Source organism: Notolepis coatsorum (genome assembly GCF_963971535.1).
Source record: "Notolepis coatsorum genome assembly, chromosome: 6".
Classification (NCBI taxonomy): domain Eukaryota; kingdom Metazoa; phylum Chordata; class Actinopteri; order Aulopiformes; family Paralepididae; genus Notolepis; species Notolepis coatsorum.
The window spans coordinates 100179817-100195667 of NC_140170.1; the positions used below are offsets into that span (position 1 = coordinate 100179817).

Here is a 15851-nt window from a genome sequence, read left to right on the forward strand (position 1 = left end):
AGAGGAATTTCAATGATACACAGAGTCAGAAAGGAAGTGCGACATCGGCCGCATACCACCAGGCGGCGGTATTGGACCTTTGCGATCGCAGACACATTGCATATGGTACCACAGCCTACCTGGATGATTTATGAATGGAAATAGCGAATAAAATAAATAACGATCCAATAGCGAATATATACGTGGTTGGCGTTATTCGATTGGCGGACAAACACGTATATATGCGTGAACGGCACTGAATGAGTTAAAATGGGGGGAGAACAATGTTGATTCTCTTTTAGCCATGATTTGTTACCTTTATAAAAAAAAAACATTAAGATTCTGCTCAGCTCAGTGGGTAGGCAGTTCCATAGTTTGGTGCTTTATCAGAGAATAATATATTATCCAAAGGACGTTCTGCACATTGCAATGGGACAGCCACCGTTTGCTATGGCCCATGTGCTGACTCTCCTAGAGCTTCAGTGTCTTGCGACAAATTAATTAAACAGAGGAGAAGGCATGTCCATTGAATCATTTAAAATGAGCTTAAAGCTAGAATAGCTTATGAAGCATTCAAAGCTGAATAATATATTTTATCTCACCAAAATGTTGCATGGTCATTGTTTTTTTGTCCATGGTTTGTATTGTCTGGTTGCAGAGTGGTATGATCAGGGTTATAACTTATGGTTGATTGTGAGGCTTGTGATCAGGTGGCGATGCCTGCATGTACAGTTGAGACTTGATCTGAACCTTTTTGCAGGTATATGTTTCAATTGTTTATCAACTTGTAGTGAGTCTAAGATTATTCCCAAGTACTTTGACAAGGACTTTGTCAAACTCACTCATGTGACCTTGTTTTTTCTTTAAAGACACATCTTTAATTTTCATGTTGTTTACTTACAGAGAAGTGAGAGAATTTAAGCCATTGTGATACAGGATGTAAGGATTCAGTGAGCTGGCCTTGCTAGATGTTCAGGCAGATGTATAAATGACAGTATTGTCAGCACACCGGTACATATCTGTATACGACTCTGTTTTTATCATGCAGTATGCTGTTTAGCATCAGAATTGCAGTCACTATGCGATTCGGTAACTATAATACCCAGTCTATGATATGAAGCTCCATCTGCTGCCACCTCTGACTGAGTGACTGTCACCTTTTGTCTGAATGACTGTGATCACCATCTTCACAGTGTATTCTCTATGCTGGCATCTCTCCACAGTGCATGAGGAACTGCTACTCTGCTACAGACCGCCCCACAGCCTGAAGCCACTCCACCAAACCTGGGACCATGTCTGGAGCCAACGACGAGACCGCCAGCCTGGAGGAGACCACAGACAGCTTCTGGGAGGTGAGATAGCATTTCATTTTACATTTACATTACATTTTGATTAGTGGAAGAAGTGAGATGGCTAAACAACAAACTCTCGGATCTGCAACTGAGAGGTGAGGTGTGCTCCAATTAGTTACAGCCTTGTGTACAGATATATATATATATATATATATATATATATATATACACACACACACACAGTATATTCATATTATTCACATTATTCATATATATATATAACACAATAGCCTATAGTTATTAGGGATGTCCGATATTATTGGCCTACCGATATTGGCATAAAAATGTGATATCGGAAAATATCGGTATCGGTTTAAAAAAAAGATCTAAAATAATATATATATATATATTTTTTTTTACATTTATTTAACCTTTATTTACCCAGGCAAGCAAGTAAGAACAAATTATTATTTTATGTATTGTTATGGTTTGTAAACAACCCCAACAGCACGGCACAGACAGGTAGTTCATAGTTAGCCAAAAACCAGGGCGTATTTATTTACAAAACAGAAATGAGCGAAAACAACAAAAAGCACAAGGGGAGAAATGTTCTTGGCAGAGTTGTCTGCAGCTCGTCTTCAGAGCAGAGACGGCACTGTGGCGTTGCGCCTCTGACTCTGCGGCTCTGCAGCTACTTGACGATCCACTCGGGAAAACAGAGAGAGAGATAATGTCAACAAGACGAGCGAACGGAATAAGGCAGTCCAGTATTGTTTAACTGAGTCAGTAACAACAACAAGCGGCTTCTCTTCAGTGTTACCCAAACACACAAAAAACAGAAAGGTCCCGAGTCCAGGAAAATGCGAGAAAAACAGAGTATCCAAAAAAAGTACGTTCCAAAACTCACCAAGGCGCAATTGCGCAAAGCGGTCTATGAGGCAGAGATCCAACGGATGGCAGAGAAAAGCAACAGCGGCGACTTCCATAGACGTCCTGGAGAAAAACAGACGAGGTACAACACGGGAGGAAACAAGCAGCAGCCAGTGGTAATCCAAAACGACCCGACACAGAACGTTAGGAAAACCAGAGTCTATAAGGGCTCCACCGAGCTGATTAGAACTCACTTCAGGTGCGCAAAGGTAATTGGTACCTTGAAGCGTACGGAATCGGACCAATCCTCACATTTATTGTCAAAGTATGCATAATGTTGTGTTAATTACAGAGAGATATGTAATGTTAATTACCTGAAATTATTCCGTTTTTTGGGGGGGGGGGGGAAACCCTGCATATATCGGTATCGGTTGATATCGGTATCGGAAATTAAGAGTTGGACAATATCGGTATATCGGTATCGGTAAAAAAGCCAATATCGAGCATCCCTAATAGTTATAGTATAGTATGTCTCCATTTAAATAATATCAATATTATATATATATATATATATATATATATATATATATATATATATATATATATATATATATATATATATATATATATATATATATATATCAATATATATATATATATATATATATTATATATATATATATAATTCATATCATTCATTCATATATAACACAATAAAGTGTATTTCCATTGTGGTCTGCAGAAGTAGTTTCTCTGCCAGAGGCCTTGTGAACAAAGGCTTTCCACTGTGTCTCCATTTGCCGTATTGACAACTAATAAGGATATCCAAGGAACTTGTGTTTAAGAGACTGTCACCCTGACCACACTGCTCTTTGGCTCAGCAGTTGAACAGATCAGTTGATCAGAATAATGCTAATCTGTCAAGCTGTACTAGGCGTCAGCCATGAGGCCATGTCCTTAGTACCTCCTTGAAGCATTCACATGGCATGCAACATGAGCAACCAGTTCCCAAACATCCATTCATTTTCTATGAGAGCTGGATACCTGAGACAAGCTAGCCGGTGTTGACAGCCAGTGGTCACCAGTTTATTCACAAGGAAAAAGTAGTTCACAGCTTAATTTCTTGTCGTTCTGGGTCACCATCTTTGTCACCAAGGAAATGTGAGGATGGGGTTCTTGCGGAGCCCAATAGCAAAACATAGGAGGAGAGAATGGAGCGGTTTTAGGGTTCTTTAATTATTCTTCCCAACCAAGCAGAGTATAACAGGAATGTGAAACAGGAATGTGAACAACACAGAGGTTATAATGTTCTTGGGGAGAGAAGAATGAGAGCAGGTGCACTTCAGTGCAGCTGTCGGCAGCGAGAGAGAGAGGACACAGGTCTTGCGCTTGAGAGCGAGCAGGAGTCCTCTTTGCTTGGCTCGAGACGTCAGGGTGGAAGGACGCTGGGGCTCGAGACGTCAGGGTGGAAGGGCGCTGGAGCGAAGTCCTGGGGCACAAGAAACAGAAGGTTAGGGAACGCATAAACAGGGGTAGTTACAGCTGGTCTTCAGGTAGCGTCGTCGTACCTCGGTAGGCAGTTTAACACTGCGACGTCGGATGACGGGATCTGCCAGTTGAAGTAGGGAACGCTTGATGAGGTGATCTCTTGCAGCCGCGCTGATTGCTCCTCATCTGGCAGACTCGAGCTCCGATCGTGACAGGAAAACTTTCCACAGGTTAACTTTCGGTTGCCATGGCTGTGTCCACTCATCCCCATGGAAAATATGGCTATAGTTTAACCCTTCAGGAACGCTGCTTGTCAGCAATGTTACCAACTCATTCTAATGTTGCTTTATGTCCCGACTTTCACTCCCAACACCACTGGTGCTGCAGCCAGCAACCTGTTATCAGATAACAACTAACACACACAACAGTACAGTGACGTGATTCTGCGCCACGTGAATCCGCAGTTCTCCTTTTTTTTGCCCTCTTGTCAATAATAATGAAGGGTATACTATCGGCTCATGACGGATTAGCTCATGGCAGTTCAGTGGCGGTTTGGAAGAGGAAAAATAAGCATTTTGGTAGTGTCACGGTTTATGCTGCGTTGCCACATGCATACATACATATCTCTGCTTTAGCCCTGGGCATGCACACTACAGCCAGGCTGGGTAGGGTCAGCTTTCAGTACACAGTCACTACATCACAGTCACTCACTGCATTGCTGCAGTGCTGCCTGCTGAGAGCTGAGTCGGCTCTCTGCTCTATAGCAGGAGGCTGCTCTGGAATATAATCGCCCTGCCTGGGCTCCGTTTGGTAGGTGTTTAAGAAGATGCTTTTGAGTGTCATTTGCAGGATCAATGATATAATCCATCATGTACTCTGCAGGTTACATTCAGAGACCCTTAAGAGATGTGATGTGTAATCCGGCTCCCTTTTCACAAAGATCTGATGTTAATGCCGTAATGAGATTCAGTCTCTCTTTAATCTCTCTGTGCCTCTGTCCCCGGGTGCCACTGTCCCCCTTTCCATCTCTCTCTCTCTCTCTCTCTCTCTCTCTCTCTCTCTCTCTCTCTCTCTCTCTCTCTCTCTCTCTCTCTCTCTCTCTCTCTCTCTCTCTCTCTCCCCTGATTCCCTCCTGTCTCATCAGTTCATCCAGTCCAGCCTTTTTCTTTCTTGCATCCATTCATGTGTATGAGGCAAGGGGCGGGAACACAACATTTGCTCTCTGTTGAGCGCACATTTTGTCTCACTGAGCCTAATTTGAATTCCCTCAGACCTGCAAAGTAGCGCGATGACTCACCAGGGCCAAACCAATGTGCGAGCAGCAAAGAGGCCAAATTAGCTATTGATCCGAGTAAGCGGTGCAGGTGATTGATTGTACTCCAAGCAGCAGCATCTAGTGCGTCTCGTGTCTTGGCCCAATATGCAAGGAAAGTCTGCATGGCGACATGAGAGGAAAGTTCCCTTTTAAGGTGACACCACACTGGTGATCATTAAAGTAGCAGCACACAGTGGTTCTGGTTAGGGATGCTCTGATATATCTATTGATTAGGGATACACTTATATATATACTGATTAGGGATACAATTATATATCTATTGATTAGGGATACACTTATATCAGTGGAGGCTGCTGACCAAATTTTTTGGTGAAGCACAAATTATTATATTATATTATATATTAAATAATATTTTTAAAACATCCCCCACTGTGTGTCAGTGGTCAGTGGACACAGATGAAAACATATTAACATTAGGTGACAGCGGACCTGACCAGATGAAAACATATTAGGTGACAGCGCACCTGACCAGATGAAATCATATTAGGTGACAGCGCACCTGATCAGATCAAAACATTTTAGGTGACAGCGCACCTGACCAGATCAAAACATATTAGGTGAAGGTGACAAGGAAGCCACAGACTCATACCCCCCCGACACTCAACTAACCGCCTCGGACAGTCCTTCATACCAGTGGCCATCAGGCTCCACAACAGTGGGCAGGGACTGCTGCCAGACATCGACCTAGAACTAATAGGAACCCAAGTAGGACAATAACACTACCTTATGCATACTGCACCTTATGTGGATACTGTGATACTGTGAGTAATGAATAATGTATATTTCAGTTAGTTAGATAGTAAATTATATTGACCTATTTGTTTACACTGCTTGTGTTGTTTTCACTACCTGTACCCCCCCCCCTTCCCCCATGCTGCTATGATGCCTGAATTTCCCCAAGGGGATCAATAAAGGAATATCTTATCTTATCTTAAAAGGAAAGATGAAATTACCTACCTGGGTTCCATCCTATAGAGGCAAATCTTTCCTGTGACAAAATGGGATCCAATGTAATAAAACTAAGTCAACCAACGAACTAGATTCCTGTACCGGATCTCCTCTCTGGTAAACAAGAATACCTTGAAGACTCTAACAGGAGCACTCATTCAAGGGTACTACGACTATGCTTGCACCTCATGGTACCAAAGCACATCAAAGGCACTAAAAACAAGATTACAAACATCACAAAACAAACTGGTCAGACTACTGCTTGACCTTACTCCTAAAACCCACCTCACCCCTGTCCACTTTGACAACCTAGGATCATAGGATGGCTTAGAGTAGACGACAGAGTACAGCAACTTGCAATGGGCCTGGTCTACAAGATACACTACACCACTAAGATACCCATGTGCATGTCGAAATACTTCCCAAAGGTCAGTGAATACCACGACCACAACACCAGAGGGAGTTCCACAAATCATGTTCAACCCAGATAAAATAATAATAAAAAAAAATAAAAATAAAAATAAAAGAAAATAGTCATAACTTAGAAATTAGATTGCATAGGTCTATGAATCGATATCGCGATTCTGTTTCGATTAATTGCCCAGCCCTACAGTGTGTACAGTAAGTTAGCTTGGTGATTATCATTGTGATGTAGGCTAAGCTGCCTAGCTACTGTTAGCATACAAGCACTGTAGCCTACTTACTTTTTCATCCACAACGTTTTTTCTGATCCAGATGCATAAATCCACTTCTTCATGTTGCTCAGTTGCTGGTTTATAATTCGGTCCTAATGTTGGCGCAAAGTTTAATTTAGCCTGACTTGTTATAGCTGTACAGCTTACTAACTACTAAACAACAACTTTCTCATAGTCTCAACTTTCACATAGTCAAAATGGGTCCAGCTGCATGTGAGGAGGATAGGTTTAGCTCGGGCCAATCTCAAGTTTCTCAAGTTTCTTTATTAGTTGTCATACAGAAGTACAGAATACTTTTATACAAAATGCTTCTTTATGTTACATTTTGTATAAAAGTATTCTGTACTTCTGTATGACAACTAATAAAGAAACTTGAGAAACTTGAGATTGGCCCGAGCTAAACCTATCCTCCTCACATGCAGCTGGACCCATTTTGACTTTGCAATGCAGAAATCTCTGATTGGATTTGCAAGGCTGCCAATCATATTCAACCTCCGTGTATTGGATGTCAAGGGCTGTCAATCAATCAATCCTCCATTCAATGGCAAGAGTTTAACTGCACAGACCGTTCTTAGATGAAGTTAATAGCCTATTTTGATTCGCTGTTATTTATTATTTATTTAACAATGGGTCACACCTGTGAAGTTTTCTTCACGAATAATTACTGCAGGCAATACTGCAGTGCAGGCCTGCTCAGAGCTGTCAATTTTGGCCATTTTTGAAGAAAAAAAAATTCACTGGCATTTTTTTTACAGAGGAAAACATTTATAATAAAAAAAATAAAAATAATAATTAAAAAAAATATATATATATATATATATTTTATTTTTTATTTTTTTTTATTTATATATATAGGTATATGTAAATTAATAATAATTATGAATTATGAGTGAATTTGTGTTTCACGTGTTGTCATAGAGAAACCTCCACTGACTTATATATCTATTGATTAGGGATCCACTTGATGTAGATTCACGTTTATGATGTGGATGCTTTGACGTGATGTATCACACATCTAATAAAATTTGTCTGACCCGTTGCTTGTATGAAAGGTGGGGAACTATATATATATTGATTAGGGATACACTGATATATCTATTGATTAGGGATACACTCGTATATCTATTGATTAGGGATACAATTATATATCTATTGATTAGTGATACATTTATATATCTATTGATTATGGATATATTTATATATATTTGTATCTTCACATCTTTTTATTTTCATGTGGATGCTTTGGCGTGATGTAGCACACATGTAGTTAAAGTCATTTGACCCTTTGCTCCTATGAAAGGTGGGGAACTACAAGCGTGCAGTGAAGCGGATTGATGATGGCCACCGACTCTGCAATGACCTGATGAACTGTATACAGGAGCGTGCCAAAATCGAGAAAGCCTACGCACAACAGCTGACCGACTGGTCCAAGAGATGGAGACAGCTAGTGGAAAAAGGTACAAGCTGCGGTGGTATCCCACCAGGGGTGGGGACAAATACAGCGGGGCGTCGTGACGCGTTGTCATGTTTTTCACTGTACTGTAGCCTAAAGCCATGGTCAAGGCTTGAAATGGAAGGCAATATAATAACGTATCAAATTCTGTTCTTAAAAATGGAAAGAAATTTACATTGAATTTCATCTAGTAATTGATTGATGGCTTTTGCTCAAAAATATAGATTTTGACTTTCAATTTAACTGAGGAATATTATCAAGTAGCGAATAATCTGAATATATTGCCGTATAAAATAGCAATACAACTGAGAATTGTGATATTATATTATTAATAGTATAATATTCATAGCACCCTGGCAATACTATATTATATACTAAATATGGTATATATCCTGGTTCTTCGTTTAGACCATTTTGCATTGTTTTTTATTCAGCTGACCATTCACTGATCTCCCTCTCTGTCACCCTCCCTCCCCCCCCCCCCCCCCGGTCCCGCCCCCCGGTCCCACCACCAGGGCCTCAGTACGGGACGGTAGAGCGGGCCTGGGTGTCGGTGATGACCGAGGCAGAGAAGGTGAGCGAGCTGCACCAGGAGGTGAGGAACGGCCTGATCAACGATGACTTTGAGAAGGTGAAGAACTGGCAGAAGGACTCCTACCACAAGCAGATGATGGGGGGCTTCAAGGAAACCAAAGAGGCAGAGGAGGGTTTCAAGAAGGCCCAGAAACCATGGGCTAAAAAGCTGAAGGAGGTGAGGGGATGATATTTGTTGTTATTGTTGAGATGTAGCGACACAACTTCTTCACGAACGATACCCATTCGGATTCTCTCCAACATTATATGATTCCAAATATTGATTACATATGATAATGAGTACCGATTACATATGATACCAAGTACAGATTACATATGATACCAAGTACCGATTACATATGATACCAAGTACTGATTACATATGATACCAAGTACCGATTACATATGATACCAAGTACCAATTACATATGATACCAAGTACTGATTACATATGATACCAAGTACAGTATGCCATTTAGTGACAGACACTTTTGTCAATAGGGACTCATAGAACCTTTAATTTTAAGTTTTTCATGGGTGGCCCTAGTGGGAATCACACCCCTAACCCTGCAGTGTTAGTGCTTGCTTTACCCATTGAGCTTCATTGGACCCAATCCAATTAATTTCTTTTACTTTACAGTTTAGACTTAGATCAATAGTGTGGGATCATTGGACAAAAGATGACTGAGATATAATACATTTGTTATCATTAGAGAGATCTAACATCTCTCTCACATAGAGATGCGTCTATGTGAGATATAATCCATGTTTTGTCATTAGAGAGATCTAACATGCTTCTATGTGAGATATAATCCATGTTTCCTCATTAGAGAGATCGAACATGCTTCTATGTGAGATATAATCCATGTTTCCTCGTTAGAGAGATCTAACATGCTTCTATGTGAGATATAATCCACATTATATTTCTATGTGAGAAATATTACATGTTTCATCGTTAGAGATCTAACATATAATCCACATTTCATCATTAGAAGGATCTAACATGCTTCTATTATATGTAATATAATCCACGTTTCATCATTAGAGGAATCTAACATGCTTCTATGTGAAATATAATCCATGTTTCATCATTAGAGGGATCTAATTTGCTTCTATGTGAGATATAATCCATGTTTCATAATTAGAGAGATCTTTGTCACGCCCAGTGTTGTGCTAGTTACTGAAAAATAGTAACTCAGTTACTTTACTAGTTACTTCATTTCAAAGTAACTTCGTTACTTTACTAGTTACTTACACCCAAAAGTAATGAGTTACTGTGAAAAGTAACTATTTAGTTACTTAAAAAAAAGAAGAAGATTGCTCCCGAGTCCCATGCCCCAGATACTCAAAATCGGTTGATCAACTTGACAGTTTCCATTCACATCACTGAACTCTGCTAATCAATGTGGTCTAGATACAAACACAAATCTGACACAAACAAATGTTGTCCCGAGTCGATATAATAAGAAGTGCGCCGGTTGAAGGAACAGCCTTGATGTCGCCGGAGCTTTCATTATAACCATCTTGCAACGTTGTTTAAGATATCAATCAAAGCATTGCAACGTTAGAATAGTTAGGATATCAATTGTGCATGAAAGGACTATATTTATATTGTTTGATTAGTATTATGAGATTCCCTGGCAGATTTCGTACAGTTAAAATCCGTTGATCAACTTGAGTTTCAGTGAACAGTCTGAACACATTGCACTCACCAAAGTCTGCGGTGGTCCGGTCGAGATGTAACGTTAGTCCAGCTGACTCCAGCAGCCCCTCAAACATGTTCTTTATCTCGTTTCCATGTTGTATATTAATTATCTCTCCAAGTAGTTGCTAAATGGTTTGTTAGTTCGTTACTGCGTTCTTTTTATGTAGATTCATAGCGAGCGTCCTCCTGACTTTTGTTTACTATAGAGAGCGTCTATTACTTTTCCGTAGCCGCATTTCTGGTTTCCGCATTTCTGATTGGCCAGTGGCCACTGACTGACGCTCTCTGGTCAGAGAACGTCAGAGAACGTCAGTCAGTGGCCAATCAGAAATGCGGAAACCAGACGCTCTCTATTATTAAACAAAACAAACGCAGGCGAAATCAAACAGGAGTCAGGAGGACGCTCGCTATGAATCTACATAAAAAGAACGCAGTAACGAACTAACAAACCATTTAGTAACGGTAACAGCGTTACTGAATTTAAAAAGTAATGCGTTAGAGTACTAGTTACGGCAAAAAGTAACTTTGTTACTGTAACGCGTTACTTTAAGTCCCAACACTGGCCTATGTCATCTGAGCAACCAGACTATATCTCTGTCACATTAATCTATAGAATAGAATAGAAAGAATCTATGAAATTCTGAAATGGTTAGTTTTTTTTTATACTGCTTAAATAAAAGGCAACATGGACACCACAAAAAATTCCTCAGAGGTGCTTTAGGAAATCAAGGTACGATCCGTGAAAAAATCTTTTCGCACTCTCTCCCCCCCCCCAGCTGGAGGCGGCCAGGAAGTCGTACCACATGGCCTGTAAAGAGGAGAAGCTGGCGTCCACCAGAGAGGCCAACAACAAGGGAGAGGCCGTGCCGTCCGACCAGCAGAAAAAGCTCCAAGAGAAACTGGACAAGTGCAAACAGGATTCCCAGAAGGTGAGAACAGACACCCCAGACGCCCCAGCAGCTCTGTTTGAGGGAGACGCCCCAGCAGCTCTGTTTGAGGGAGACGTCCCAGCAGCTCTGTTTGAGGGAGACGTCCCAGCAGCTCTGTTTGAGGGAGACGTCCCAGCAGCTCTGTTTGAGGGAGACACCCCAGCAGCTCTGTTTGAGGGAGACGTCCCAGCAGCTCTGTTTGAGGGAGACACCCCAGCAGCTCTGTTTGAGGAAGACCCCCAATCATTCCAAGTGTGTGGGACAATCAGTATGCAAGAGCTGCGGGGTGCAATCAGGCCAAGAGGAAACCAAATCAACTCGCGGGGCTATTTTAAGACGTGGACTGCGGTGCTGGATCCTCCAGGCCTCCAGTCTCTTCTGAAGGCAGTCTAGCATGGTTAATGTGTATGTGAGGCTTCTCTCTCTTTCTCTCTCTCTCTCTTTTCGCTCACGCGCTCCCTCGTCTCTGACTGACATTAACCATTCGATGGTAAAATGGACTCTGGTCGCCCCCCTTGTACAATCATATCACAGCCTTGGCCTTCACCCTCTCTTACACTACATTCCTTACCAGTGCTGGAATGCAAATGTATTAACCAAGGTTTAATATGTTTAAAGGTCAATTATGACTCACATCCAGTCAACTGCAATCCAGTTAACTACGAGCCATCACATCGTTACATCCTCTGGTTCAGTGTTAACATGATCCTTTTCAGGATTCAAATGAATTGTGCTTGTTCGTTGTTGTTACTTATTTAGGCCAAGGAGAAGTACGAGAAGGCTCTGGATGAGCTGAGCAAATGCACCCCACAGTACATGGAAAACATGGAGACGGTGTTCGACCAGTGCCAGGAGTTTGAAGAGAAGAGGTTGAGCTTCCTCAGGGAGGTGCTGTTGGACATCAAACGCCACCTCAACCTCACAGAGAACCAAAGGTTTGGGGGCATTAAAACACACACACACTTTGTAAGTACCGTCCGTTTGTTGTAAAAAGCAATCTGTAAATGCTTCCTGCCTCTCTTGCAGCTATGCCACGGTGTACAGAGATCTTGAACGCACCATCGTATCGGCCAGTGCGCAGGAGGACCTGAAGTGGTTCAGCAACACCCACGGCCCCGGCATGCATATGAACTGGCCACAGTTTGAGGTACACCACAGCAACAGGACATTGAATTGATTCATTTTAGTCGAGTAAACCATTGAGTAGGTAAATGAACATGAATAAACATGAGTGAGTCATACTTGGAATAGCTGCATATTTGAACATGGATTAAAAGTGATAGGGGCTTATCAGCATCCGTTTCCGTGCCCTGTAGGAATACAACCCAGAGCTCTCCCACAGCATCACAAAGAGAGAGAAGGCCAAGAAGGGCCAGGATGGAGTGATGCTGACAAACGTCACAGCGGCGGTAGAACCTGCTCAGGCTGGAGACCGGGGAAGGTGAGGATCACACTCGTGTAAACCCTGCAACACCCTTGCTAAATCACATAGAATAGTCATAATTGTTTCGCCCTGGTAGGGACTGAACTTTGAATTCCTCCTAAATAAATTCTTATTATTGTTTCATGGAGTTTTCCCTCGCCTTCACTTCAGACAAGGGGGTGTTGTAATGTGAGCCTGTGAAGCCCTATGAGACATATTATATAAACATGACTTGACTTGGTCTGCTCAGAATACCTCCTGTGATGTGTGTGTGATTGACAGTAGTTGACCACTAATATGGGTATAGGAGGTATTTAATAATGCCAATCTGATGACAAGAGGGCTGTAACTGTACTTAATATGCCGAGCGTACCACGGGTATTGCACTACCACCCCTGCAGGTTCTATACAACAAGAGGTGCAAATCCAGAGCCTGCAGAATAATGAAAGACCCTCACCACCCCAACAACAGCCTGTTCATGCTGCTGAGGTCAGGCAGACGCCTGCGAACACCAGCTACTAGGACAGAGAGACTTCGGCTCAGCTTCTTCCCCCAGGCCATCAGAGCCTTGAACACTGAACTCTCCACACACAAGCACACATGAGCACACACACGACACACACATGAGCAAGCACACACTCATGCTGCACACGCCCACACTTATGGCCACTAAGGAAAGGTCACTTTAAGAATAGTATAGTATAGTATAACTATATAACAGAAAGAAGCATTTTGTATAAAAGTATTCTGTACTTCTGTATGACAACTATTAAAGAAACTTGAAACTTGAAACTTGAACTTGAGATGGTATAATATAGCATGTACATAAAGACCCAGTGCCTCATCCGTAGCTAACAGTGTATTGCACTACCACAGGACCTAGCATGTCCTACCATGCTCTGTAAATAACGTATGTACATATACCGATATGCCCTACTCTGTTTACTTGTTTTATTGCACAATGTTGTTCTATTGGATTCTATTATATGTTATTACTATTGTATTATGCACATCGTTGCGGGCAAGACCACCCGCATTTCATTGTATACTTGTATGCCGTGACAAATAAAACTCTTGACTTGACTATGCTGCTGGAACTCGTCCTCCACAGTGTAAGCAGCTATGAGAAGAACCAAGCCTTCACAGCCTCCACAGAATGGTCGGACGAGGACCAGACGGCGCCGAACTCTGGCAATGACACCAACGGAGGGTCCAACCCATTCGAAGAGGAATCTGTGAAAGGCGTGCGAGTGAAAGCGCTGTACGACTACGACGGCCAGGAGCAGGACGAACTCACCTTCAAAGCAGGTGAACAGAAAAGTCGATGTATATCTGTTAAAGGGGTAAAAACTATGGAATAACTTTGACAAAGAAGTACAAATGTGTAGTTCGATACATACATTTAAGAAATTATTCAAATATAAGGTGATACATAAATATAAAACCTTATTATTATCCTAATTATATTTTATTATAACATAACTGTATTAAAATCATGAAAAAAAAATATATATAAAAAACAAATAAATAAATGTGTATACGTTTTGTATATAAAACTATGAAACTTGTGTAACCATTTGTTTTCGCAAAATTATGTACTGAATTAGGTTTTTTTCTTATTTTTTTTGTAAATAATGTAATGTAAAAAGGGTAGGCAATTATAAGCCTTGGCTTCAGCCTACATCTTTTCTGTAATTGTCTTTCTTTTATAAATGTTCTACTACTGTACATTGCTTTGTAAAAGAAAATCGTTCATTCATTCAAACATGGCACTTTATCATGCAGCGCTCTTGTCCATTTCACTAATGATCTGTGTGCATTTGAAACACCAGCACGTTGTTGTCCTGCAAAGTTGGGTAGAGTGTGAATAAAGCCGATTTTCTTGTTGACAGCTGCAGGATAGAATTCCTGCCGGGGGTTTAAAACGTATTGCATTGGTCGTTTTGTTTTGCACATTCTCACCTGGGAGCGACAGTAGAGCAGTCGTCTGGTAATCCGGAGGTTCCCAGTTCGATTCCCGCTCCTCCCGGGGCAGCGTGTCGAAGAGCAGGTTGGCACCTTGCATGGTTGCCTCTGCCGTGAATGTGTGAGTGAATGGGTCAAATGTGAGTAACAAATTGTAAAGCGCTTTGGATAAAAGCGCTATATAAATGTAGCCATTTACTTTTCCGTCCTCTTCTGTCTCCCTGTGATAAAGGGGAGGAGCTGACCAAGCTGGAGGACGAGGACGACCAGGGCTGGTGTAAAGGGCGCCTGGAGAGTGGCCAGCTGGGTCTATACCCGGCCAATTACGTCGAACCCGTCTAGTTGTCCGTGCGGTGGACGCTGCCCTTTCGGAGGGCTAACCCAGACTGTACCGTCCAATTATACTACTGCACATTGCCAGAGACTTAAAGCTTGAAGCTTCCCCTTGCTGTCAGGCACACTGAGCTGTGCTCATTTCAGCCTTTGTTCAAGGCTCATCAGAGAAGATTCTTAACAAGAAGAAATAACATCCATGTCCATACACTGGTAGAATCAGTACATCTTAACCCTTTCCCTTCACACTTTCACTGTGAAGGGGTTAAATGTAGAATCTGCGATGCCATCAAAGAGTGACCTCTCTAAGCAAAAGTGCCTCTCTTGGTATTGCACTTTGTTTACTTTTTGTTTTGTTTTTGTCTGATGTGTGGGTTGGAGTTGAGTGGGGATATAGGGGAGGGGTTGCTTGCTATTGCTGGCCACACCTCAAAAGAGGTCTGGAGAAATTCACACTATAATAACTCCAACCCAGACATCAGACAAAAGAAAGTGAGCAAGCGCAATACCAAACAGGACTATTTTGCCTAGAGGTTGCTGTTGATGACATTATAGATTCTACATGTCAGTATAGTGTACTACCACATGATGTCCAGCAAGTGAAGGAAAACCTTTTGGCTTTTTTTGGGGGGGTGTATGTAGCTGTTTTCAATTTCAACTATGTAGCTAATATGCCATATGCTAGCAGTATGTTCTCTCATAATAATATTGATATGGTATGATAAGTTTGTGCCTGCATAGCAAGAATGAGCTATGCAACGTGCATTCATTGTATATATTTTGATGACGTTTTCTTTTGTACAGCCTGGATGCTTCGTGTACAGTCTTTCTTCCCCAGATTTCCTTGAGTGAGATGAGATG

The 15851-nt window shown here is 41.6% G+C and overlaps 1 protein-coding gene across 3 annotated transcripts in view; it reads left to right on the forward strand.

Moving 5' to 3' along the window:
* pacsin1b (protein kinase C and casein kinase substrate in neurons 1b) overlaps positions 1 to 15312 on the forward strand; it is a 78269-nt gene extending 62957 nt beyond the window's left edge. For 2 of the 3 annotated variants that reach the window (XM_084317664.1, XM_084317665.1), the window contains exons 2-10: positions 1203 to 1331; positions 7909 to 8065; positions 8577 to 8812; positions 11116 to 11268; positions 12028 to 12203; positions 12295 to 12415; positions 12585 to 12709; positions 13804 to 14000; positions 14890 to 15312. In XM_084317664.1, the coding sequence (XP_084173790.1) occupies positions 1272 to 1331; positions 7909 to 8065; positions 8577 to 8812; positions 11116 to 11268; positions 12028 to 12203; positions 12295 to 12415; positions 12585 to 12709; positions 13804 to 14000; positions 14890 to 14999 (1335 nt within the window). In that variant the 5' untranslated portion in view covers positions 1203 to 1271 and the 3' untranslated portion in view covers positions 15000 to 15312. Of the gene's footprint in view, positions 1 to 1202; positions 1332 to 7908; positions 8066 to 8576; positions 8813 to 11115; positions 11269 to 12027; positions 12204 to 12294; positions 12416 to 12584; positions 12710 to 13092; positions 13283 to 13803; positions 14001 to 14889 lie in introns of those variants that run through there. The other variant, XM_084317666.1, reaches the window with a different exon arrangement.
* The last annotated feature ends 539 nt before the right edge of the window (positions 15313 to 15851 follow it).